The 27,234-nt window shown below is 43.8% G+C and overlaps 1 protein-coding gene across 11 annotated transcripts in view; it reads left to right on the top strand.

Annotated features, from left to right (window-relative positions):
* Positions 1–27,234, top strand: part of SMOC1 (SPARC related modular calcium binding 1) — a 161,242-nt gene that overhangs the window by 130,440 nt on the left and 3,568 nt on the right. For 9 of the 11 annotated variants that reach the window (XM_038136806.1, XM_038136805.1, XM_038136804.1 and 6 more), the window contains 5 exons: positions 3,381–3,573; positions 4,648–4,730; positions 8,503–8,608; positions 18,205–18,452; positions 25,496–25,546. In XM_038136806.1, the coding sequence (XP_037992734.1) occupies positions 3,381–3,573; positions 4,648–4,730; positions 8,503–8,608; positions 18,205–18,452; positions 25,496–25,546 (681 nt within the window). Of the gene's footprint in view, positions 1–3,380; positions 3,574–4,647; positions 4,731–8,502; positions 8,609–18,204; positions 18,453–25,297; positions 25,312–25,495; positions 25,547–27,234 lie in introns of all 11 variants that reach the window. The other 2 variants (XM_038136800.1, XM_038136799.1) reach the window with 1 other exon arrangement.

The following is a 27,234-nucleotide window of genomic DNA, read 5'->3' as shown; positions in this document are numbered from 1 at the left end:
TCTTCTTTTTTCCTTCTTCTTCTTCTTTTTTCCTTCTTCTTCTTCTTTTTTCCTTCTTCTTCTTCTTTTTTCCTTCTTCTTCTTCTTTTTTCCTTCTTCTTCTTTTTTCCATCTTCTTCTTCTTTTTTCCTTCTTCTTTTTTCCTTCTTCTTTTTTCCTTCTTCCTTTTTCCTTCTTCTTCTTTTTCCTTCTTCTTCTTTTTTCCTTCTTCTTCTTTTTTCCTTCTTCTTCTTTTTCCTTCTTCTTCTTTTTTCCTTCTTCTTCTTTTTCCTTCTTCTTCTTTTTCCTTCTTCTTCTTTTTCCTTCTTCTTCTTTTTCCTTCTTCTTCTTTTTCCTTCTTCTTCTTTTTCCTTCTTCTTCTTTTTCCTTCTTCTTCTTTTTCCTTCTTCTTCTTTTTCCTTCTTCTTCTTTTTCCTTCTTCTTCTTTTTCCTTCTTCTTCTTTTTCCTTCTTCTTCTTTTTCCTTCTTCTTCTTTTTCCTTCTTCTTCTTTTTCCTTCTTCTTCTTTTTCCTTCTTCTTCTTTTTCCTTCTTCTTCTTTTTCCTTCTTCTTCTTTTTCCTTCTTCTTCTTTTTCCTTCTTCTTCTTTTTCCTTCTTCTTCTTTTTCCTTCTTCTTCTTTTTCCTTCTTCTTCTTCCTTCTTCTTCTTTTTCCTTCTTCTTCTTTTTCCTTCTTCTTCTTTTTCCTTCTTCTTCCTTCTTCTTCTTTTTCCTTCTTCTTCTTTTTCCTTCTTCTTCTTTTTCCTTCTTCTTCTTTTTCCTTCTTCTTCTTTTTCCTTCTTCTTCTTTTTCCTTCTTCTTCTTTTTCCTTCTTCTTCTTTTTCCTTCTTCTTCTTTTTCCTTCTTCTTCTTTTTCCTTCTTCTTCTTTTTCCTTCTTCTTCTTTTTCCTTCTTCTTCTTTTTCCTTCTTCTTCTTTTTCCTTCTTCTTCTTTTTCCTTCTTCTTCTTTTTCCTTCTTCTTCTTTTTCCTTCTTCTTCTTTTTCCTTCTTCTTCTTTTTCCTTCTTCTTCTTTTTCCTTCTTCTTCTTTTTCCTTCTTCTTCTTTTTCCTTCTTCTTCTTTTTCCTTCTTCTTCTTTTTCCTTCTTCTTCTTTTTCCTTCTTCTTCTTTTTCCTTCTTCTTCTTTTTCCTTCTTCTTCTTTTTCCTTCTTCTTCTTTTTCCTTCTTCTTCTTTTTCCTTCTTCTTCTTTTTCCTTCTTCTTCTTTTTCCTTCTTCTTCTTTTTCCTTCTTCTTCTTTTTCCTTCTTCTTCTTTTTCCTTCTTCTTCTTTTTCCTTCTTCTTCTTTTTTTCCTTCTTCTTCTTTTTCCTTCTTCTTCTTTTTCCTTCTTCTTCTTTTTCCTTCTTCTTCTTTTTCCTTCTTCTTCTTTTTCCTTCTTCTTCTTTTTTTCCTTCTTCTTTTTTTTTTCCTTTTTCTTCTTTTTCTTCTTCTTTTTCTTTTTTCCCAGATGTGAAATCTGTCAGCAAAGTGAAGTCTGCTTAAATATCAGCTGAGGCTTGAGTTCCCTTTCAGTTTTTGTTGACTTTATCCCCTCCTGCTCCTTCTCGGTCAAGTTTCTCTCTGCTTGAGTCAGACTTACTGACATTAATTCTGTGTTTCTGTTGTATGGGTTTGTTTGTGGCAAAGTTCAGGTGGCCTTCACATTCCCAGCCTTGACAGTGATCTGAGGAGAGTGAGACTTTTTGGGGTCTCTGAGACTCTTTCAGCTGCTACAGTTCAATTAGAAACCAGTAAAAATGCTTCTGGTACCCAGGCATGCTGTACTCAGGTGATGCTGTGCAGACCTGCTGGAGTCTCTTGTTGTATCTGCTTTTACCAAGCTGTAAATTGGCACCCCTTCTGTTCCCCAAATATGGAACAAAAGTTATTCTCTCTACAGCATAATTTATCACCTAAATACAAGGTATAACTAATGGTGTACCCACAGGCAGGCAAAATAGAGGGAACCTGAGCACGTGTTAGTTGTGTGCTGAGCCAGTCACAGGAGCAGGATGATGAGGTTGTGCTGTGCCTGCTAGCTGATGATGCAAACATCTACAGATTTGCGGTAAACCTAGGATGTCATTGCTGGTCAGTGGAAAAATTTTATATCTTGAAGTCTTGAGGTAGCTCTTGGCTGTGGCAAGGAATTACAGGTCTTGTGGCCTATTTATAAAAATAAAATTAAAACCAGTAAACTGCAGGGGAGAGGAAGGCTAGGGAAGAAGAGGACAGCTGTTTTTCCTGCTTCTGTTTTTCATCGCTCTCCTAAGGATAAATGTTAGGAGTGGAGTTAGATTGTTGTCTTTTGTTACCCTAGACTTAGAAAGCAGGCAGCTGTCTTGCCTGCTTTCTCTTCCTCACTGTGATACTTTCAGTAGTTTACAAAGTTGAAATAATTTTTCTGCTTGTCAAAAGGCCAGAATACCTGAAGAGTTATAATGGAGAATTTCTGGTTGTTGAGCTGAGTAAGTCTTATCATCTTGCAGGTACTCTGCGCTTCTCTTCCCCCTTAGATGGCTGGTCCATGTGAGAGGCAGCAGCCTGGCACTGTCCATGCACCCTACACTCCTTTGCGGGCAGTGAGTGGGCTCTGTGTGCCAGGCTGGCTGCAGAAGCCACTTCTGGCCTTCTTCCCGTTCTTTGGTGCATGCCACTGCTGTTCTCTTTGACAATACCTTTGGAAATAGCCTTTCCTGTGTTCTTAAGGGACAGGGCCTTACGTACCACTCAGTAGAAAGCAGTGTTGGGTGCCCTTTGTTTTCCAGGTGAGGACAACAGTGGAGAGTGCTGGAAAGGTGATGGCAGTGGGGGTCAAGTGGGATACCCCATTCAGCTCCCTGCTGAGGTGTGTGCAGATGCTGTCTGCACTGGATAAATCTGTGTTAAAACATAACCTGCTCCTCTTGGGATCATGTTGGAGAGGTGATATTAAGAGGGAGGAGTGTTTTGCAGTCTGGAGAAAGAGACAGAGGGGCAGGGCAGGGTGTTTGCATCCTTAGTTTAACTGGAAAATACAAGTCACAGTTTAGGATCTCCAGCTTGCAAAAACAATCTGGGAAATGCTTACCTCATGGCTGCATTAACAGTGAATTATTTTTACCTGATAGTTCATTTCCAAAACCCAAGTGATCAAGAAGAGTTTTTTCTGATGTTTCTGGCATCCTGAGCACCCAGCAGTCAATGTCTTCAGTCCAGAATCTTGTGTCATGGCTGAACGTAGGAGAAAGCTCTCAACCCAGAAGTCCCTCAGTCCCTGAGGATGTAGACATACTGATGTTTGATGAGAAGGAAACAGACACAAAGGGCTCCTGATGTGAAGGATACCCGTATCCTGCTGACCTGAGCAAAGTGATCTTGATTTGATTATTTTTCCGCCCCCTCCAACCTCCCTTCTGTCTTCCAGAAAAAGTTCACTCCTGTGACCAGGAGAGGCAGAGCGCCTTGGAGGAGGCCAGGCAGAACCCCCGGGAGGGTATCGTCATCCCTGAGTGCGCTCCCGGAGGACTTTACAAACCAGTGCAATGCCACCAGTCGACTGGGTACTGCTGGTGTGTCCTGGTGGACACGGGACGTCCCCTGCCTGGTACTTCCACACGGTGAGAGCTATAGGCAGGCCTGGGAAGGTGCCTGACTGGAGAAGATGAGATATAAAAAAATACTATTGCAATATGAAACCAATTCCTCACTCTAGAGCAGTCAGCCCTACACTGCTTTCCCTAGAGCAAGCAATGCTGTGTGTGATGTTCCCTGTTGAGTGTTGCTGTGCAGCTCCCTTTCTGTAGGAGTTGGTGGACATTAACTACTGTCCTTACTTTTTCTCTAATACTTTCTGTTAAGTATACATGCAAAGCAGCCTTTTTTCCTTCTGGCTTGCTTTTGTAAGGTAGAAGGAATGGGGGCTTTGCTTAAGAGTATAGATTATGGGCACGAGCAGTGAAAAGACAAGTATCTTTGTTGCATTATAATCTGCTTTACACTGCCATGTTGCAGCTGCTTGAATCCTGACTGGAAGGGAATTAGAAGACTGCTTGTTGTGCATGGGTAGATTTTAAACCAGAGATAGATTTTTTTTTTCAGTCACTCTCTATCTTGAAACTGCCTGAGGAATTGTTTCTCACTTAGAGTTTGGAAACAAATTGTGGGTCTGGCAAGTTGCAAAAACAGTAAGAAACAGTAAACAGGTTTAAGTCCCAGTAAGAGCTGGGCTAAACTTGGCTAGATATAGTGATTCTGCAAAGCATGGACATCTTTAAAAAAAAAATTCAGCCTTTGTCCACAAGAATTGGAAGAGGGTATGGGTTTTGGTTAATAGCTGGTACTGGACTTCAAAGTATGTTCTTCTTTCTCTTTCCACTTCTGCTGCTGTTGCTGACTGTCCATAAACAGTCAGATGCTTGAGAGTGGTATTTCTTCTGGAACTTTATTGGTTTCCCCTGCAGTAAGCAGACAAGGCACAAGCCATTGAACCTGAGATTAGCTCAGCTGGTCAAAGCATAGTGCTAATGATGGTCTGGTTGTGGACTTGATCCCTGTATGGCCTACTCACTTAAAAGTTGGACTCAATGATCCTTGCTGGTCCCTTCCAGCTCAGACTAGTCTGTGATTAGTGACTGTGTGATGACACTAAAGCTATGTTACATAGTTTAGCTTCTGCTGTTCTCCTTTTTCAGGTATGAGACTCCAGTGTGTGAAAGCGATGCCAGATCGAAGAGCACAGAGGTTGATGATCCCTTCAAGGACAGAGAACTTCCAGGTTAGAGGAACAAGATCCTACCTCTGCCTTCTTACCTTGTCTCACCTTGGGACTCTTAAGAGGCCAAGAATATTGTTGAGTAGATAGGGGATTTTCCTCACAGTGCATGCTTTACCATGGGGTTTATTCTGTGGGGGTTTTTTTAAGATCACCTTCAGTTTCAGCAGGGAACTGGAAAAGGCTGGGTCTCTCCTGGGTGTGTTTATTGCCTGTCTGCCCTTTGAAAACATTTCTGGGATTAGAATTTTGTGGAGAGAAACCAGGATGCCTGGAGATATCCTGGGGGAAGGATGGGCTCAACACTGAATGTTCCTTAAAGCCTGACCAGGACAAGATCCTTTCTGTTTAGCAGGGCTTTTCAGCAGCTTGTTGCTCCCTGAGTTACAGAAGAGGACACAACTGCCAATAATCAGGGTACTGATTTGCTCCCTTACACTGACTGCATGGACCAGGCAGGACAACCCTCACGGTGTACTGAGGTCCCTACCTAATGGTGGCTTCTCACTTAGCTGGACTTTATTCCTCCTTTTCTGCCTGAGATACGTTTTATTTCCCACCGCTCCTTGTTTTATGTTCTGTTTTTCCCTCCTAAGAGAGTGGCAAGCATAATTTGTTCTTTGCCTACCTTTTTTCTGCTAGGAACACTTGCTGGGCATTGGTGTCAGTGCAGCTCTTAAAAATGCTATCCCGCCTGCCTGTGCTCTGTTTTTTCCTTCTGGCTCCCTTCTAAGGAGCAGAGTGAGGGGCCTTAACTGACAGGCTGATTGCTCTCCTGGGTGGGGACTACTTGAAAACACCAGCTACAGTGGATCCCTCTGCACCATGAGGGGGTGGTGGACACCACTAATTCTGCAGAAATAGCTGGTGACTCTGGATCAGCTTAACGTTCTATGGGTAGCATAAAGTGAGTTGTTCCTGAGCAGGTTAGCAAAGGAAATTAAATTTGTTCCAGATCTGCTTTGTGTGTCTCCTAATTGTGGTCCTGCTGGCTCCTGATTTCAGACCCCACACCTTTCTGCTTAGCAACTCTTCCCTCAGCAGGGCTCTCTTCTATGCAGCTCCTCATTTTCACGAGTCATGTAAAAATTTCCTGTTGCCTCCCTTTCACATTCAAAGGGAATCAACCAATTGGTTCAAACATTATGTTGTAGGGTAGGGGGAGGGAAGCCAGCTAAATGGATTACATTAGGGCTCATTTCCTTAGGAAATCACACTAAAAATGGAATAACCTTACATCCTTGATTCCCCATTCGCCATTCCCATTGCTTTACCACCTATCCTTGCACTTCTTCCCTGCCTCTTCAGAAATCCTCTGCAAAAATACTTTGCACATTGGCTTTCTCTTTGAGACTCTATTTCTGATCTCAAGAAGACAGACTGGTTTTGTTTCCTTTCTCCTTTCCCTTGTCCACTGAAGCCAGACAAAGGAGCAGGAACTTCTTGATGCAGAAGAGGACATGGGATGCTCTGTAGCTTAGCAGTCTGGTCCCAGTATCAGCCTCCAGGAGAGCTGCCCTCTCAGCTCAAGCCAGTTTTCTGTGCCTGTGTAAACTGCAAGCTCTGTTTGGCTGCACTGGTTGGTATGATTGTTGCCCAGAGAAGTTTTGAATGCCCTATCCCTGGAAGTGCTCAGGGTCAGGCAGGATGGGATCCTGAGCAACCTGATCTAGTGAATGGCATCCCTGCCCCTAGCAGGAGGGTTGAAACTCGATGACCTTTAAGGTCCCTTTTAACCCTAGCCACATTCTATGATTCTGTGATTCCTATTACTGAAAATACCCCTGTCTATGGAGAGATGGGGAGACAGAGGATCTGACCCTGGTTTATCTGCCTGAGAAACGCTGTGCTGCATGAACTTCTTATGCAATCTTGATGTTTGTTTGATTAGCTGCTCTTGTACGCAAAAATTTACTGATGAGCCAGAACTGCAGGGGGTGAGAGAGAATGTTTCTTTTTATTTTTTTTTTTCTGCTCTCATTTCTTAGCAGAACTGAATGTCAAGAAAAATTCCTGCTTTAATTTGAGACTGATTGCATCATCTGCACTCAGTTCTGTCAGGGGGGACCCCTTACTTTATTCCTCTTGTAGAGGTTTGCCCATTCTTTAGACTCTCAGTGCTGCAGGCAGTGCGCTTCTGGGCCTGTGTGAAGAGACCCTGCGGAGGCCCAGGTGGGAAAGACCCAAGTTCAGATCTTTGCACACCTACACATGCTCTCTTCACAACCTGTCATGACTGTGGCCAAAAGTAAATAAGGAAGAAGGGAGGAAAATGTTGCTTATACATAGCAAATGGCAAACTGCTAATTCCTGCAGATGGTGAGATGCTGGGAGCCCAGGGAGATGACTTGTAGCAAATAGTTCTTCAGCCTTTTCATTACCTCAACAAAAAGCTCCTTCAAGTGAGTGGTCTACTCTGGCTGCAATAGCAGCTTACCCATTACAATGCTGACATTTTCTGGACCATATGCCAAATGGCTGCTGAGGGGTGTGCATGTGTGCAGTGTACATAATACGGAGACAGGCTAGGGACTGTTGGTTAGCTATTGCAGAGGACAGAGCCTGTAATACTGCAAAGGAAGGACTTTTGTCAGATCAGTTTGCAAGCTGCTTTCAGCTGTCAAGGGATTACAGTAAGTTTCTGGTGCTCTGTTTGTGGTACATGTTCTTCTTTGCTTGTTCAAGAAAAGCAGAAAGTGTTGACATTGCTCTATGTTGCTGTGGGAGGCTGTTTGCTGACATCTGCTGCCCTAATCAACTGAATAATTGGTAGTGCATGGTGGTTTGGGGGGTTTGGGGAAAGAGGTGAGGGATGTGATGATGGCTTCTCTGTCACATCAAGAGAAGACAATTGGATGGCAGGTGATGGGTTTTGGACAACAGTTTTGACAATAGCGTGTTGAAGTTAAGCATGCCTGTTCTTGGTTCCTTGTCCCTTAGCTTGTTCCAGGCTAGAACAGTTGTCACAGTGTTCATGGGGCAGTAAATGAAGCTTACTTTAAGCAGCAAGGAAACACCATAGATTGCCTTTTAAAGATGAGGAGATGGAGAGTTTCATTTTAACAGGCTGGCACTGTTTAGGATAGAAGGCTCTGTCAGTCTGTGGTTATAATGGCGGGGAACTAGACAGCCTCAGCACTAGGTAATGGAAATGGTTATCAAGCTCATCTTCAACCCACTTTGTCCTGCTTAAGCCAGCAGTGACTGGAGGTGACTGCCGCATACCAACTCAGTTTGACGTATTTCCTATGTGGAGTGATCGTGTGAAGAATGAGTTATTGTGGTAGGCGCTGGCAGGCAATGCTTTCTGTGCCTGAAGAGGAGAGTGCAAGCAGCAGACCTTGCCTTGTGCTCTGGGATACTTTAATCTGTCAATTAGGGCCTCAGAACAGCCACATTTGCCTCAGAAGATGATCCAGGAGGTAATGAATTGTTTTGTAAACTTCTCTGCAAGTGTCACCATGGGAACTCCCGTCTGCCAGGCACTTCCAGCGCATCCCTGCGGTTCTGCTGGTAGAGAACTGGGTGAGACCATAAAGCTAACCACACGGTCTTCCTGCCAGATATTGTTGATTACCCTGCATGTGCCTGGACAAAAGCTGCAGGACAAATTGCCATGCAGAGAAACCCACTGAGGGATTCTTCTGCCTTTCCTTAGGGACTGTGTTGATGGTTGTTGCTGTGTTAAAAACAAAGGAGGTTCTGACTGATCCTTGCTGAATTGGGGTAGGAGACTGTGTGTTCTTGCATTAAACCTCCTCTTTTCTTTCTGCAGGCTGCCCAGAAGGGAAGAAAGTTGAATTTATTACCAGCTTACTTGATGCTCTGACTACGGACATGGTACAGGCTATTAACTCAGCAGCACCTACTGGGGGTGGGAGGTGAGTCCAGAAAGCATGGCTGAATGCCACCCAGGTGGCTGCAGAGGTCTGGGTGACCCTGAGGTGGGGGCGGGTGGGAAAGGTGTTGCTCTGACTGATTTGGGTTTCTCTGGGTTGCTGGGAGAGGATCTGAGGCTGCTTTGTCCTGTCATCCTAGCTCTGCTTGCCTCCTCCTGCCCCTCCTCCCTGGCAGCTGCTCCACCATAAAGGTTAGTATAGCCCATTTGAAGTGTGAAATGAGAGCACAGTGGGAGGAAGTGGCTTGTTCTTTTGTCCCTTGGTGCATGAAAAGACCTAATAAAATGCAAATGGATTGAAGGAGACCGTGTGGCCTAGTGGCTACCACAGGGAGTGAAGAATGTGAACCAAATTCTTGGCAGGACCAGCGCTGTGGCTTTGCTGTAAGGCTGCAGCCAGCCTGCCGATGAGGAGAGGAGCTGTTTTTCATGGCCCTCCCCTCTGACCAAGCTGCGTGTCCACCCCTTTTGGAAGGAGCAACAGGTCAGGCCTGTTGCAAGAGGTGGGCAGAAGTCTGTTCCTGGGGAACTGGAGGAAAGTTGAGTCTGTGTCTCCCCCTCCTGCTTGATAATAGCAGATCCCTGCAGCGCTGCCTCGGGACAGGCCATTTTAAAAGTGCTACACTGCCTCAGCTAGGCAAGGTTTCTGTGAGTCTGGATTTGCCTGACTATAAAAGGAGTCAGTGCTGGGGCAGCTTGCAGGGATGGCACAATGACTGATGTGCCCGGGGTCTGGAGATGGAAGTGCCTCTGCACAAATGTTACTTCTATGGGTATTCCTCCAATGTGTTGACAGTCATGTTGATCCCCTGCTTTCCTCTTTCATAATGGAGAAGGAATCAGTGCCATCTTTTAACTTCTCAAGACTATTCAAGGTCCTGGGTGGCATGGCTGTGTCTCTTGGCTTCAGTATGGACTTACTAGTGAATTCATATGGTTTTAACTTCACAATTAGGCCTTACAAATCAGGCCAGTGACTTGTATGTGTGCCTGCATGCTGAATATTCTGTAACTCGTTGAATTAGTGCTGTATGCCTAACATGTCTGTATTCATATAAACAGGATGAAAAATGCCCCAAGGATGGGAAATACATCGTTCTCTCCCAGACTTAGGCATTCCAATGTCAATTCTGTCTAATTTGCGTGGTTCAAATGCAGCGGGTAGGGGTGGTAGGAAGCCCTGGAGAGTATTCGATATTTATTTGGCATCTTTGGCACTGGGACTGAAACACGGCCAATGTAATCATCACTCTTAAAATAAAGCTTAATATAAACCGATGTTGTAGAGACCAGAGATGTATGCCCCCACTGCGCTTCTATAAACCAGCAGGCTTGCTTCCTAATGTTCCCCGAGCTTTGTGTATTTCTCAGCTTTCAATAGAGGCCTTTCTGGTGGAATTTTTCACTGCCCAGCTCTTCACACAGTCATCACATTGATTTATTTTCCACTCCAATGTCAGCAGCCCGGTTGTAAGGGGGGAAAATTAAATCTTTTAGCAGGCTGTCCTTGGTAAGGCAAAAGACTGCTACCACCCAAATAATCTGCCTGCCCACAGCCATGATTAAATTCAGATAACTGCTCTGGTTTAATTTTCCATGTGCCTCAGCTAGACTAAGCATGTACCCCAAAGAACATGGGCCAAGCTTTTCCAACCCAACAGGCCATGATGGGACCATTTTTATTTTTTAAAAAAAGTCATCTCAGGGAATTTTTGATATTTATATAAAAATTTTATCAATACATATTTCATGTGGGTTTGTGGAGTTGGGAAGCTGTCTCTGTGCCGTGAGTCCTGCTTTCCAAGAGTCCCAAGGTGAGGAATATCCTGAGTTCTCTCTTCAGGAATTGGCTTCTGATGGTGTGAACAGATGTATTCTTTGTTGGGTAAAAAATGGCTGGACCCAGAGAGTGGCTGGTGGCCAGTCACAAGTGATGTTCCCCAGGGCTCAGTGTTGGAGCCGGCCCTGTTTAATATCATCTTCAACAGCCTGGACAAGGGGATTGAGTGCCCCCTTATCCCACTATGTCGTGTGGGAGTGTTAACCTGCAGAAGGGCGAGGGGGATCTGGACAGGGTGGATCAACGAGCCAAGGCCATTGTATGAGGTTCAGCAAAGTCAAGTGCCAGATCCTGCACTTGGCTCACAACAACCCCATGCAGTGCTACAGGCTGGGGGATGAGTGGCTGGAAAGCTGCCTGGCAGAAAAGGACCTGAGAGAGCTGGTCTGCAGCAGCTGAACATGAGCCAGAGTGTGCCCAGGCAGCCAGTACATACAGGCATACAGTATGCATCTTTAGTATCAATATTAAAATAAAGGACCAAAGGAAGAGCCTTTCCAAAGTGTCCAGGACTATAAAAGCTTAACAATAAGAGTCTTAAGGAGCTCAGACTTCCTGAAGGTATTGAAAGAAAAAAAAAGGTGGGAAGTTCATTTTGTAAAATCTGAGTATCTCTGCAGGGACAAAGGCACTGCAGGCTCTTAAGTCTAGCAGGGAAGAACATGATTAACTGAATATAAACAAACTTGTGATTGAAATTTCTTTAAAACGAGGGCAGTTCTAAGCCAGAGTGAAGTCATGAGGGACATGACTGATTCCCTCTCTCTAAAGCTTTCATCTTAGGCCTGATGTGTTTCAGAAGGACTTGCTTTAGTCAAACCTGAGTTATGGTCCCAAGAATAATTTGATTCACATTCTGTGACTATGATATACAGGAAATCAGATTAGATTACTCTGCTGCTTTCAGTCTGAATTTGGATATGTGAGTGAAAACTTCTGTGTTTGCTGAGTGTCTTTGCAATTAATATCCATATTAGCTTTTTTTTTTTGGGGGGGGGGAGGGGGGAGGGAGTGGGGTGATGAGGGAGAAGCATGGGAAGAAATTAGAGATTGCCATTTGAGATGTTACATAGAGCTAAGTGCTGAGTTGCCCCCAAAAACAAGGTAGTAGCAGCAAAGTGAGGCAGCAGCTTGGATTCTTGCGGGCCATGTAAGCAAAACCTGATAAGACTCTTTTTTCTTTAAACTGGGCATGCTTAAAACAACCTTGTAATCCCTTATAGGTCTTGTCTTGTTTAAGGAAGTTCAAAGCTATTGACTTTAATTGAGTTACTCTTGCTTTACAATAATGTAAATAATGTAAATGAGATGAGAACTTCCCTTCCTCATGGCCCTGGTTTATATTACAGCATAATAGCCAAATAGACTTAATTTATAGTTTTGAAACAGAAAATCTCTGGTAAAATTCATTCTTAATTTTAAGTTTATGTTATAACTCCAAGACACATCTTGTTACTGTATGTTTTCAAAGTAATTAAGGGAGCAATTGTAGAGAATTGGCTTATTAGCCAGTACATTGTGTATCCTCAGTGAAAAAAAATCATTGCTGAAATTGTTCACAAGTGAGTACTATATAATAGGAACAGCACTTAAAAATTTAGACTTAGCTTTAGTACATTTTAGTCTCTTTTCTAATTCTGATATAGTCATATTACAGAGGGCCTAAACTAAACTAGATCATAGGGAATCCCAGCCTGGGTTTCCATTATCTGAGAAATTCTCTTTGGTCCCTGCCAATTCAGAAATGAGTTTTAGTTGTCAAAATGTGTGCATTATGGCTTGCTACATTATCAGCAAAAATATTGCTGCCCTGTGGAATTTGAGGTAAATGGGCAGCTTACAACAGCCACCCTTATCATGTAACACAGCAGCTATCAGTCCCTTAATTTAAAGTTGCCTCTTATTCCCCATGTAATAGCCCCAACAAGTACTCCAGAAAATGGCCCTGAGGTTCCATTTCATGCTCTACTTGAGCAGTTTGAAGCAGGCAAGCAGAGCTCAGCACATCTCCAGGGTGTTCTGAAGCCAATCCACATTTTACTAAAGATTGACACTATTAAGTTGATGCTCAACTCCTATTGCATTTCAATTGAAGTTGGATACCAACTTCCCTTTGTCCTCTTATGGAAATTCTAGCCTAATTAAAGATACAGGAGAGTTCATGTAAGAGGAGGATCTTTGAACAGTCAATGTGGAATGAAGGGAGGCGATATTTTAACCTTCTAAATTATTTATCCTACAATCTTTAGAAAAATTGTGTTCAGAATAATGTTTCATATACAACTTAGCCTGAAGAGAGAAAGAAACTGGCCTGTAATAGGGGAGATAACTTTTAACTGTAGAGGAATTATGCATTTCCCATAACTAATTTGGACTGGGTAGTACCCTTTTGTTTAGTCTGAACACAGCTTAGTTTTTTGTTGGCTTCTTGATTCCTTGGTTACAGGAAAGGAGGAATAATAAAACAAATACAGGATCCTTTTGCAATTCCGTTCTAGTAATCCTCTCTGATTCAAGCCATGTTCCACTGTTGACTTTAACTTTAGGCGACTGCAAAGAACAACAAAATGGGAGTCAGAAGTGGAAGCAGAGCAAGAACAATTTTGAATTTTACCTCAGTTTGTTAAACTCATTGCTTTCCACTGCTTAGTGCTGACACTTTGGTGGTCATCTGTGACTGTGTTCGAGGGGTCCCAGGACGAGGGAAGAGATGAGAATCTTGACTCCATGTTTCAGAAGACTGATTTATTATATTTTGATATATATTACATGAAAAATGCTATACTAAATGAAAAATGATATACTAAAAGAATAGAAGAAATTATACAGACAGAAGGCTAGCAAGGAATAGAAAGGAATGAATAACAAAAGCTCATGATTCTCAGAAAGTCAGCACAGCTGAACCATAGTTGGTCATTAAGTAGAAACAATTCATGTGAGACCAATCAAAGATGCACCTGTTGGTAAACAACCTCCAGACCACATTCCACAGCCATCAGATAGTTATTGTTTACATTTCCTTTCTGAGGCTTCTCAGCTAGAATAGGAGAAAAATCCTAGCAAAGGATTTTCATAAAAATATCATGGTGACAGTCATCATCAATGCTGTCATGGGCGTTGACTGGAGGGGTCAGTCACTCTCCATCCATTTTTCATTCAGCAGCAGCACCAAGCAGGGTACATATATCCTTGCAAAATATTTACAAGTCATACAAACTTACAACTCAACTCTAACTCCTTTAGATGTCCTGACCACAAACATGCCTTGTGTGTGTGTTGGGAATGAAAGCTGAACTAATTCATTTTTTTTTACTCTGTAGCATTTGCTACCAGCTTCTTGTCCATCAGTGTTCTTTCATCCTGGAATGTGTCCCTCTGGTTTATAGGCTCTGCAGTCCAGCTAGATGATGGGCTGATCTAACTGCCCTTACGTCCTTCTGCCTCAGCTGCTAATGTTGCTACATAAAGTTTGTAGTACAAAAGAATAGATTTTCTAAGTCTTCAAACAGGTACCTGATGGATACTTCAGAGATTGCAGCCTGTGCAGTGGGGCTGAAAATGTTCAGGGAGCAAAGGACTGGCTTTGGTAGGAATGGACTTCAGTTTACTTAGTAAAATGTAGTGGCACATGCTTCACTTTGCACAGTTCTGTGGAGCATAATGTGATGGCACACTGTACATGGCTCTTTAGGGGAGTCATGTCTCACATTTGCTGCTCTTGTATACTTTAGCCTATATTCCTCCCCTTCTTCCTTGCTCTTTCACACTGAGCTAACTGCTCCTTTCTCACAAGGGGCCTCGAGGGCTGAAAAGCATTACAGGTTGCATGCACAGTGCATATTCAGGCTGCCTATTTGATATTTTGGCAGTCATTCTCTGATGCAGCATTCAGTGCAGCTTACAAAAGTGTGTGACCATGGTTTTGTACAGCCTCTTTGTGTTCTTCAGTGACACCAGATGATGTGAAGGTTCTGTGGAAGTGTGCCCCATCTGGAAGACAGCATTGTTAGAAGTTGCTGTACCTTAACACATGTATCTCCAAGCATAACCCACCTAAGAAATAAATGTACTGCTATAAGGGAGCTCTTCGAACATTATACAGAAGGAGGAGCAAGATCCTACTTGGAAAGACTGTATACTTGATATCAACAAACTTTTAAGGAAGCTGGTTTGCTGTCTTAGGCTGTTAATGACAGACCTGCTTTTCTTCATTGTTGGAATATTGGTGGGCTTATGCTGCATAATTGAGCTAAACTTGCTGGCTTTTGTACAAAAGCAGTCCAGCAACAGCAGGTTACATTTGGAAAATCAGTTTACACAGACCTCCTTTCTTCACTAGTGCTCATTCTTTAGGAGTGACTGTTTTGCCACAGAGTGCTAAAGAGGAACAATTAGGCAAAAAAGTGAGTACAGCTGTAATGCAGTCAACACGAGAAGGCTGAGAAGGCTGAGAATGCTGTCTTCATTTTGGTAGTTCTTACTGTGTCTTACAAAGCTGCTACAGCACTGAAGTGAGGTACTGGAATTCAGTGGGTTTTAGTGTGATTGGTGTTAGAGCAAGATATGTTGGAAATTGAGAATGTACAGGACAGCTTTGTTTTGTCTTGATTTTTCTGATTCCTTTATGGTCTGAATGAGAGGTGGCCCAACCAATGAAGTTTATATCTGAGGGCTGATTTACTTCTCTTGAAATAGTATGGGGAAGAAGTGGAGGGACAGTCCCCTGGAATAATGCCAAGTCTGTGCTCACAGGGCAATTGGAGCCCCGACTTGCCTGAGCTGACCCGGCAGGCATGGCTGGTGTCATGGCACACCAGCAAAGCTAGGTGGCCTAGCAGTGCTGTGTAGTTGCATTAATTCATGTTTCATGGGTGATGCCCAAGTGCCTTTCACGGGCAGTGGTCAAAGTCAAGGTAGTTAAATACAGTACTGTAACTTCATCCTTCTATAGTGTATAATGGAATTTCATGAGCCAGGGAAGTATGGCCACCCTGAGATGATGGGGATGCTTCCTGTGCTGGCATTCTGGATGATAACCAGAGATGGCAGGCAACCAACCATCTCAGGAACTGCACTCCTGCTAAGCCAGCCAACAGAAAGTGGTAAAAACGCAGAAATGGCTGTATCTTCCTTTTTCCTAAAGTCACAGCCATAAAACTAATTCCTTTTAGCTCTATTAGCATGCTGCAGTTTTCAGCATGAGCTCTCAGCATGTTTGTAATGGCAAAGATTGATTTATTGTCACCTCATGAGTCAATGTATTTGTATGAGCCTGTGAATATCCCTCATTTTCTTGGTGGAAGTGCTGAAGAGAGCCATGTTGCCTTTCTTGATAACTCATAAAAGCTCCTTCTTGGTGTGCCCCTGGAAAAGAGGCACTTTAAAATCCTGCTTCTGAATGCCTCTTCAGTAGGTAGGGAAAAGTTCTTGGCTGTTCTCTTTCTGCTGTTGGTTCTAAGATGCTCTGCTATTTTCTCCATTTCTGCATCTCCAGTTGTGGGCCTTCAGTAAACCGAGGGCAAGCCAAGGTGTGAACAAGGGCAATCTCACATGCAAAAACTCAGGTTTTATTCTTCTATCTCAGCAAAGGCAGAGTATTGTCCCTGGCAATACAGAACTTCTCTGAGGCTGATGCAAACATGCTGGTCTTCAAATGATAGCCAGCTTCTTTCCAAAAGGGAGAGAGACCAATAGTTATGTTAATAAATGTCATAAAAACCTGACACAGGATGTGTTTCTGTTCTCTCCTGTCATCCTGGTCAATGTTTAGAATTGGTCTACAGTTTAGATAATCAGGACACTTCCTTAACTTCCGGGGCCAGTGGGGTGGGCGGGTAGGAATTTTGCTACTTTTGCTTGTCTATAGGTTTATTGTCTATAGCAGCAGATTCCTGCTCCTTCCTGATATTGTGGTTCCCCAAACTAAGCCAGACTTATTCCTAACCCCTTCTTCCTTCTGCACAGTGTTTATCCCATTGTACATTCACCAGATGCTGTGACGGAATGCCAGCCTGCCTCTCAGTTAAGAATTAAATGAAGGAAATAGTTTCAAATAAAACCCTGGGAAAAATGTTGTACAGTTTATCTGCCTTTCTGTACTGTGTGTCTTTACTTGTTACAAGGATTCATGTATCTCTGGATAGGGACCACCTTTCTAATTTCAATCCTTATTTGTAAAAGCCATCAGAAAAGGTTAATGAGGATCTCAGTTCTCCACTTAAACTCCAGTTCTTGCTTTCTGCATGCTGCAGAGTCCTCCTCACAAATGATTTAATTTACCATAGGGGTAGCATGTGTGAGGGGGTGTTCTTCAGGCCATGTAGCTGCATTTTAAAGGCAAAATTCGTCACACCAGAAAGTCAAAAGAATTTTCTCTCTCCTAGTTCCCAACAACAACAAAAAAAACCTTCAGTGACCATACAAGTATAGATTCTACTAGTTTCTAAAACAAGGTCAACAGCAGTCTTGGAGAGCATTTTATAGGGTGCTTGGGTTTGTATTTCTCCATCAGTTAGAATGTCTCAAACTCACACCAGAATCTGGCTGCCTGCAGCAGGCAACTGTTCCTCTCCTTCCTGGGGAAGGAATTTATGCAGCAGCTGGATATGTCTCCTGGAATAAGTCAGAGAAATCAGTGCCAGTGTAGCATGTCTGACTACCTATCCACTAATTTCCATGCACCAAAATGCTTTATTCTTGGAAGGAGAAAAAGGTTCAGGCCTCAGCCTCATTTCAGCATCTTTTCAGCTTTCTCTGTTGGCTTGCTCATCATATGGAGAAAAGACAGACTAGCTTAGAAAGAGTTTCTTCCCTGGTTCTCAGTATCCCTGAGGAATAACACCCTTTCCCACTGCTGCTGCAGAGCACCAGACACTGCTTAAATGGTATGACATAACAGTACCTGTTCAGTGATGGCATGATGTTGAAGGGCAGCATTCTGTATTTGTGTGTCTATAGCTGTTGCTCTTCCTTGTTTTTTTCTCCTTTTCCTCTCTGATATTGTTGTTGTCTACAGAAGAAAAATGTGAGTCAAATAGCATCAAACTTGTAATACCACAATAATTAAGAAATGAAACAAACTGAAGTTGCCAGCTCTGTAGTACCACTTTTAATGGATTTGTGGTTTTTATCTTCTTGTGGAACACTTGAGTGTAAATCAGGTATGTGAAAAGTATGAAAAATGCAGAAAATACAGCAGGGGAGTTCAGATTATGTAAACAGATACAGGGAGAAGAATATTGTATCTTGCCAAGGACGTTTTCAAAAAATGAATGCGTCTTGCAATAAATTAATTTGTTCCCTTTCTGAAGTCTAGATGTTACTGTCACAGAAACTGCCAGGACAGCTGACACTCATGGCTCTCTTACTGGAAATCTGGACGGGAGCCCAAGGGCCAAAAGGACCAACGAGATTGTCTCTGGCCCTCTAATGAGGATCATTCTGGGATTAGGCAGAGTTTCAGCAACTGGTGTGAGGAGAACCACAGCTACTGATGGTATCAGATTCCAAGATTCTCTTGGCAATTCACTTGTTAATTCTAAAGGACATTTTTAGAAAAAGTTCATCTGTCTCAGAGAGCCCAAATAAAAGGAGGAGATTGGAAGACCTGTGTTTTTTGCTTACTTTGAACACAGCATAGCACTTGACTGATTCAGTGAGCAGCTCTTGCTCCTCAGCATGTGCTTGACAGTGTTGGTGAGAGCACCCCCTTGTCGGGGCCTGTGCTTCTTCTGTTGCAGGTTCTCTGAGCCAGACCCCAGCCACACGCTAGAGGAGCGAGTGGTGCACTGGTATTTCAGCCAGCTGGACAACAACAGCAGCAACGACATCAACAAGCGGGAGCTAAAGCCTTTCAAACGCTATGTGAAGAAGAAAGCCAAGCCCAAGAAATGTGCCCGGCGTTTCACTGACTACTGTGACCTCAACAAGGACAAGTCCATCTCGCTTCAGGAGCTAAAAGGGTGTTTGGGAGTCAGCAAGGAAGGAGGTGAGTGCCTTTTCTTCCTCATTGCATGACAGTAAAAATTGACAAACAATCGTGACAAATAAAAACTGAGTTACAGCAAATTCAGAAATACATTTTCTCCCAGCTGTTTCAGAAGTGCCACAGTTTGTGTGAGCAAATGAGTGGGATTAACATACTGCCATGCAAATGTACTTTGTTACTTGTGTTATGGCTCCATCTTCTATGCCTTATCACAGACCTCTGTGCTAAGCACTATACAGAAACAGGACAACAGATAAGAGTTCTTGGCCAGACTTATTCCTAACATATTCACTTATTCTGCTTGTACTGTTGACATCCTTGGAAACTGTAGTTAAGATCAGGTCCCTTCTGAGTAATACCCTGCTAACAAGATTCTGTTGTCTCAGCCATGCAGGCTGGATGATGTATGAGCCAGCACAGACCCAGTCCTTCTCTGGAGACTCTGTTTACTAACAGAAATAATATTTATTTTCATTGCTGAATTCAGCATGCAGGGGAGTTGATGATGCAAAGAGAACAACTCAGAAAGCAAGCACAGGGCTGTACTGTTGCCCCTTTTCAAACTTAAATTGTACTTTGAGATTGGTAGAGAAATAAGGCATGTGAATAACCTATTTTCCTTTCTGTTTAGTGTCTGAGCAATCAACCCAGCCTCCTGCCTTTTCTTCCTTTTTTCATCTTCACCTCATCATCTGTTGGGACCTGAACCAAACTGATATTTTTGGAAATTTTAGGAATTGAAACAGTTCGACCCAAATTCAATAATTATCAGTCATTCTTGACTGTAGGCAGGCTTGCTTGGCAGGAGAAGGCAAACAGGGAGATTCCAGGGGACTAATTTCCTGTGCAGGTGTTTTGGCTTTGCAGTTGTTGTTATATATGTCACGGTAGTTGGGAAGAGTGGATAGCTTTTTTTTTTTCTCCCATCTTAATCTTTCCTTAGTCTGTTTCTCAGGTTTGGCATGAGTGGGAAGGGAGTTGGTACATTTGGGTGTTGGGAAGTTGCATTTTCTAGGTGCATTGCAAACATCTTCGTTACCATAATAAGCATATAGCATTACTTGTCAGCTGTGAGAAGCATTCAGCTTCCCTAGCCCTGTGGAGGTGTTTTTTTAGTCATCAGTACCTTACTGAGGAATGACATACCAAAATAGCAATCCTTAATTTTATTACCTTCCCAATAAGATGAATATGCCAAATGAATTTTATTGCTATTTGGCCTGGAATAAGACTCTCTGGAATCTGCTGCCCTGGCCAACTGAATGTTCAAAATTTAGTTTATGTAAGGGGAAAAAATTCAAAGGGAGAGAAGAAAGAAAATGTGAAACTTTGAGCCCATATGAAGGGGAAAGAAGGCAGCATGACATTGTTGTGAGTGCCTGATTGTCCAGCTGTTTGCTGAGAACACATCCTTGACCTTTCATGGTTTCTTCTGTTGTATGAGGACAGGACTGTGGTCAAAAAGAGGCTCTGATCTTATTCTGTCATACAGCTCCACATACCTAGAACAAACCTGATAAGCCTTGAGGATCAAAGATAAAGGGATAAGTTAAAGGATGGTGAGGGCTAAAAAGCAGGGCAGGGGGCAGTGCAGACAGCTGGTACTAACATGGAAGAAAGAACTGAGTGAGAGTGCTCCAGAGGTGCAGTAAACAAGTTTGCAATGGATCTTTTTTAAGAAGTCATGAAGTTGTGAGGTGGTAAATGACATGTTTTCTATGCTTCCTATTCATAAGAACTGCTAAATTTAGAAACAGTCAGTATCTTTGCCTTTGACATGGTCCTCCACAAATCCTCTCTAGACTCGAGAGAGATGGTCGGTTTATTAGGTGGATAAGGAATTGGTTGGATGGTCACATCCAGAGGGTGGAGGTCAACAGTTCAGAGTCCTGATGGACATCAGGGACATGTGGTGTCCCTTGGGATTCATACTGAACCAGTGTTATTTAATATCTTCATTAATGACATAGTGGGATTGAGTACACCCTCAGCAAATTAGCAGATGACGCCAAGCTGAGTGGTGCAGTTGCCATGCCTGAATGACGGGATGCCATCCAGAGGGATGTGGACAAGCTCAAGAAGTGACCCCATGGGAATCTCTTAAGGTTTAAGACAACCAAGGGCAAGGTCCTGCACCTGGTTAAAGGTAATCCCCAATATCAGTGCAGGCTATGGATGAACAGATCCGAGCACCCCTGCTGAGAAGGACTTGGGGGTGCTGGTGGGTGAGAGGCTGGACATGACCCAGCCATGGGCACTCCCAGCCCAGAGAGTCAAAAGTGTCCTGTGCTGCATCCAGAGCAGCGTGGGCAGCAGGGCCAGGGAGGGGATTCTGCTGAGACCCCACCTGCAGAGCTGCATCCAGCTCTGGGGTCCCAGCACAGGGAGGACGAGGACCTGTTGGAATGAGTCCAGAGGAGGCCACCAAGATGATTAGAGGGTCAGAGCATCTCTACTGTGAGGAAAGGCTGAGAGAACCAGGATTGTTCACCCTGTAAGAGAAGGCTTGGGGTGACCTAACTGTGGCCTTTCAGTACCTGAAGGGAGCCTTAAGAAAGAGGGTGAGGCACTTTTTGCAAGAGCACAGAATGACAGGACAAAGGGAAGTAACTTCAAACTGAAATGGAGTAAGTTCAGATTAGATATGAGAAAAAAATTCTTTACTGTGAGGGTGGTGAGAGCTGGAACAGGTTGCCCAGAGAAGCTGAACACCCCATTACTGGAAGTGTTCAAGGCCAGGTTGGATGGAGCTCTAAGTAGCCTGGTTTAGTGAAAAGTGTCCTTGCCCATGTCAGTGGAGTTGGAATGAGATTAACTTTAAGGTGCCTTCCAACCCAAACCATTCTATGATTCTGCCATCTTACCCTTTCTCTAACTTTCCTTTATCCGGATCATAGGTGCATGTAGTCAGTCCCTGTATTTTGCTGTCTGTTTCTTTCTCTGTACCATGGCCTCCAAAGATCTGCTGGGACTGAGGTCACTGTGGGTTCAAGCCAAGAGCTAGCTGGAAATCTTTTTGATGATGTACCTTCAGTTGTAAACTGCTAGTCGGATGAAGACAGAGCTTTCATGTAAATGTTTCTGTTTCCACAAAAGCTTTGTTTGAAAGGTTCTTCTGGTCTAGATTGGATGAGGAGGGGTTGGAGGGAGGCAAAGAAGGTTGTAATTTCCCCTTGATATACTTCATTACAAGTGAACTTAGCTCAGATGTTCCAAATCCTGTTTGAGTTTCCAGTAGCATAAGGACTAAACTGCAGTGGGTCATCATTCCAGGTGAGTATGCCTCTTGCTAGGCAAATTGAACATTTGTAATAGTTTTGAGAAGAAAACATAATAAAAATTTTGTAGTATTTGGGATTCTAAGGAAAACAGATATTAAGCATTCTGCATTTTTGTCAGCGTTTTGCTTTTTTTTTTGGTGGCCTGTTCCATCCAAACGTGGAAATAGAGCTGCTTAAAGGAAGCATGGAGTTTAGATAACACACTACTGTTAATGTGCTTCTCAGGACCTTGAGAATCCAAATAAGATTTATATGTGGGGATTCAGCTGGGATATTTGTAAGGACAAACCTGAATCTGAGTTCTTTCCAGATTAGAATTAAATCTGTTCGAGATGCGTAGTTGTGTCTGTCTTCCCTTCCTCAGCAGTCTCTTCATGCCTGTGGTTACCTAATATGTGGGTACTGCCAACCAGTGGTTCTCCAGTGAGGAAGTTAGCTGCCTAGTCTATCAGAAACCCTTCCCTTTTCCATCCTTATGGTGACCCAAAAAGCTGCTGGTAAATCTGCTAGGTCTGGTGGCCGCTTTGCACAGCTCTTGTCCCTCTCTTTAAACCAGACCTGTTTTTATCAGGGGCTATTTACATGGAAAAATGCCATTCTTGGATCTCAGAATGATGTGGCCACATAAAAGAGTCAGTCTTTGAGTGTTTGCAGAAGCCTGCAAATGGCTTCTTAAACTGGGGCAGAACAGGCAGGCAGGGCTTTTAGCTTGGAGTATGCCAGAAACAGTCTTTGCCATCACTTGATCTAAGATTGTCTGTTTGAGGAATTGTGGAAGGAAAGCAGACTGATTTACAGCCTGTTAAAAGTTAGCATTCCTCAGCGTAGTCTGCACAGCCTGAGTTAAGGGGGGAACCATCTGTGATCAAAGAACAAATGTATCTCTCTGCGTTAGTCAAAAGGCGGGATCCTTGAGAGGAGATAGACACACATTGTAAAGCTTTGCTGGAAAGTTACTGAACCCAAGATTAATTGGAGTCCAGTGATGTTGGAGAGGAGGGCTGCAGATCTGAGTGAGGCTTATGCTAGTTGTGCTGGCTGCAAAATGTTGGAGTTGAGTTTTACCTCTATATTCTTCCAAGTTCAGGAGACAAAGTCAGCATTTTGTGCCTGCCCAAAGAGGAGCTAAGGGAATAAGCAGCAAAGAAATGTCCCTCTGCCAGCTGACGGGAAGTTCCCTTCTGCCAGCTGAGATCCTGTGATTGCTTTGCTGTCCAAGAGCTTGTCAGATGGTAGGTGTTGGGTGTGCTTCACAGGACATGAGGACGTCTGAGGTGGAACCCAGCCACCAAGAGTCAGTCCAGAAACAGGATCGAAATGTCTTAATTAAAAAGTGTATGGGTGTGTAATTAAACAGAATGTCACTTTCTACTGAATCTGAGGAAATGTTGCAGAAAGAAGGAAAAGTAGACAGACAATTTGAACAGCAGATTTCATTCAGTGATGTTTTGGACCTTTCTTATTGCTATCTTCAGAAGTAACTGCATGCTTGGGAGTCTGGGAATAAATTGCTTTATATCATTACTGTACAAGCCGTTGTGTGGGAGAAGGTAACAAAGAGCAGTCACCTGGGAAAGGCCTCTGGACCAGTGATGATAGAAAATAACAATCTGAGTGGCCATGAGAAAACTGTAACCAGGTAATGACTGAATTAAAAAGGAATTCAAAGTACATTTATGTGCTATTAGATTAGAATCAAAGGAGCTGCACTGGTTCAGTGCTTGATTTTGTTTGTCTTGTTAAGATACTCCCCTTTGGAGCTTTGTAGAGGTGGTATAATTTGACTTTAATCTTGACAAAAGTAAGTGATAGTGTGAATCAGGACATCAGTGTTGTGTTGAGAACACAAGATAAGGCTGTTTCTCTCCCCAAAAGGTGAAAGGTTTGCTCAGTATGTCTGAAGAATAAAAATTTCCTATGAAAAGCTGCTGGGGTTTCCTTGGGGCTTTTTCTTTTGAAAGACACCTGGCCTAATCCAATGTGACTAGAACTGTTATCCAAGAGAGTGTACTTGTGAGGATGAGCAAATACTCAGTTTTATGAAACTTGCTGAATGATGGGATGTTGCCCCATAATGCCCAAGGGCTTCCCAGCTATGTTAGTAACCCACAGTCACCACCTGCCATATTCCTTCCTCTCCTGTGTGTCAGCAGGGCAGTGTTGCTGTGGCAGGGTTTTGCCTCCGACAGGTACACGTGGCTGGCCTGGTTGGTACGGCAGGCAGGCAGCTGAGGGCGGTGCTCTCTGCCCTCAGAGCAGCAGGGGATGAGCCCCAGTGCAGTTTCTCACACAGCTGCACGGGCCCATGTGCAGCAGTGCTTCAGTTCATACCAGCCATGGCAGGGGGGGATGCTCCTGCCTTCTGTGCACACTGGCCTGGAGATCCCCACCTCTTTCCAAAGGCAGGCAGTGCTCCCTCAGCTCTTTCCAAAGATAGGTTGTGCTCATACCTGGCACCGTGCTGCAGGCTTACCCGCACTGGGTGGTAAAGGTGAGGGGTTCCTTCAGGTGCCCTCCGGCTTCCCCAGGCTGCCAGCCAGGGCAGTGATGCGCAGCCTGGCAGTGCCCTCCGGGGCAGCCCATGAAGGGTCCAGGCTGTGAGTGCCAGTCAGCCCAGACAGATGCTCTGGCCCTGGCAGTGGAGCCCACAGCAGCAGAGCTGCATTTGACCCAGGCATCAGCGAGCCGCGGTTCTGCTGATCGCAGCACGGCAGGTGGCTGGTACTGGGCTGGTGTTTGAGGTCTTGGAATAACTTCCTGTGCTTACACAGTTTCTCTTATTAATGTTCTCTAAAGCCAACAGGCTGTGCTTTGTGACCCATTTCAGCCTTGGCCACCGACACCTTTTTCTCCCTCTGGCTTTTTCTTCTCAGCGGCTCCATTCCTATCTTACAGCCCAGCCTCCTGGCCCTTGGGGCTTCCTACACCTTGCCCCTGCCCTCTGAGCTTCTGCCCATCCTGTTCCTGTGCAGAGTGGCATGTGCAGAGTGGCATCAACGTAGAGTTGATGTGCAGAGCGAGCTGTGCAGTCAGGTCATTGCATGCACAAATCAAAGTCATGGAGTGGAGGGTAGCAAGAGGCTTACTGCTGCTGGCTGGGAGCAGGAGCTCCCGTTTTCAGCTAACCCCTCCTCTGACATCAGACGAAGCAGCTCGCAGGAAGTGTGACGTGCTTTCGACAGCTCCTGTAATCCCTGAGCTGTCTGTACCCAGTGCAGAGGCCCTTGCCATGAGCTCCATCTGGTGTAGGGTATGTGTGCCTGTTAATCTCGTAACACAGTCACAGCTCTGCCCTTCTGCCAGGTATAAGTTCAGGTCTTTGATTTTAGGCACTTGTTTGTTTGATTCAAGTGAAAGATTTAATAAACCTGGGCTGTCTGTATTGCCTGTACCTTCACTCTCTTCTGACTTCCCCCTTTTTACATGGCATTATTTTGCTCGCTTGGGGAAACTTCAGGATACTGCTTGCATCCTTCCTTTCTTCTTTCTCCTTCCACTGCTCAGTTTAACCTTGTAATTGTTGTTTCTTGCCCATGCAAAACCTCTGGATTTCATGATACTCAGCTACTACACGCCAGGTATTTAACATATCTCAGGCACACTGGTTTGACTCTTGCATGTGAATCCTGTTAGCAGGACTTGCTGTGAGCATGCTCAGAGTGAGTGCTTTGAAACTGCTCTCTGTCTGGCAACAGACAAGGGAAGGCTCCTTTGTCATGCCATAGCATTTACTTCCTTTAATGTGGTTCTTGGATTTTACAGGTAGCCTGAGCAGTTTGCCCAATGGAAAAAGACAAGGCCTTAACCCTTTCAGTGAGTATCTTGTCAAAATGTTTTCTTTTTTCCTTTGATAAGCATGTATCGCAGAATTAATTCTCCCCTGTTCTCCTATGTTCATGAACAGCAATATAGAAACAGCTGGAAACCAAAGTTGTTCTTAAGAGGTATAAATACACCAATGTGCAGCTCCATTGCATCATTTCAAAGTCCAGCTGTATGTCTTTGCTGGAACAGACTATATGTTGCTAAGGAATTAGAATAGGATAAAGCAGCTATGGGATGACTACTCTCCTATCCTACTCTTCCTTTTTGTGTCGTAGTAATTAGGTGATTTGTTGTGTTTACATTCCATTACTCCATGGACGAGTTCCCATGAAGACTGTTCTCTATCATGGTTAAGGTCTGCTCTCCCCTGTATTTTGTGGCATTGAATCATGTAGACCCTTTTATCAGGCATGAACAATAACATCATTTGCTTTGCTTTTAGACTTGCTGCCTCATGGTTTTGTTGGGTACTTCTCACTTTTGGATTATAAGAAGCAGTGAGAAGTTCTCCCCTGCATGTATCTTCTGCTACTTGTTCTATAGCTGTCCTGCATGTGTCTGGCTAGATTCCTTTTTGTGTTGAGGAGACCTAGCAGTGTATTTATTTAATGCCAGAAGTCTTCCTATACCTCTTGCTGTCCTCCTTGTCTTTCTGGGGAATGTATCTGGTCCTGGTGAGATGGGCTGAACAGAGAGCTGAAGATAAAGATCAACCACACATTGTACATTGATGATGTGTATTGTACATTGTACACTGATGATGTTTCCTGGTGTGTCCTCTGTTCTGAGAATGTACTTGGTTTTTACCTGCTGCTAAAAGCTGAGCAGAGGCATTTGAACAACTGCTGTAGCTTCAGCCCCTTCCTTGTCACTCAAAGTATTCAGTGTAAGCCGGGTCATCAGCACTCCACACTACACTGCACTTGCAGACATGGAAAACAAGCTGTTGTTTTTATGAGCTGGTCATTAAGCACTGCAGGAACCTTTTGCAGAGCTGTGCAATTGATTGCAAATATGGTTATCTGAAATAATTTTGCATTTGACAATATTTGTCCCCTGTAACAGGGCATGTTGATAGCACTGATCTCACTGAGGCCTTTCCTCCCAGTGAGGTAACCTTTTCCCCTCAAATCCCTACTTTTGCTTTCTCTTTAGTATGTTTTCACCTGTAATTAATCCACAGAGCTCTAGCTCTGATCCCATAAGAGCTTTGGTTCTTTAAGAACCTTCAGTGAGGGGCTTAACAAAGCTTTCTGAAGAAAGGCCTCCTCCAAGACCTGCTTGTCTGCTGGGGAGGAGGCAGCTGGCTGTGGCTGATGGGGAGATGGTGGCAGAGCAGCCTGCCAGCAGTGGGTTTCTGCATCAGCTGTGCCAGGAGAGGAGCAGAGCAAGGGATGTTGGACCAGTTGTTTCCCTAGACTGCATGCCGATTTCCAAGGAGGGGGAGGAAGGTGGTGTTTTGTGTTTAAAAATATGTCAGTCCCTAAGGCTGCATGTGACTCATTCAGTGCTTTTTCCAGCAAGGCTGTCTCATTAGCCCCTGGTTGTTTTCAGCCTCACAGCTTATTCTGGGATCTCAGCTTTCTGGGGCCATGGCTTCAGCAGAGGCTATACTGGATCTTTATCCATCAGGTTTCTTTTTGTTTTAATTTGCCTTTTTTCCTTACTTGTTCTGT

Source organism: Motacilla alba, chromosome 5 (genome assembly GCF_015832195.1).
Source record: "Motacilla alba alba isolate MOTALB_02 chromosome 5, Motacilla_alba_V1.0_pri, whole genome shotgun sequence".
NCBI classification, from domain to species: domain Eukaryota; kingdom Metazoa; phylum Chordata; class Aves; order Passeriformes; family Motacillidae; genus Motacilla; species Motacilla alba.
The sequence above is the reverse complement of the archived record's forward strand: the minus strand, read 5'-3'. Positions and strand labels throughout refer to the sequence as shown.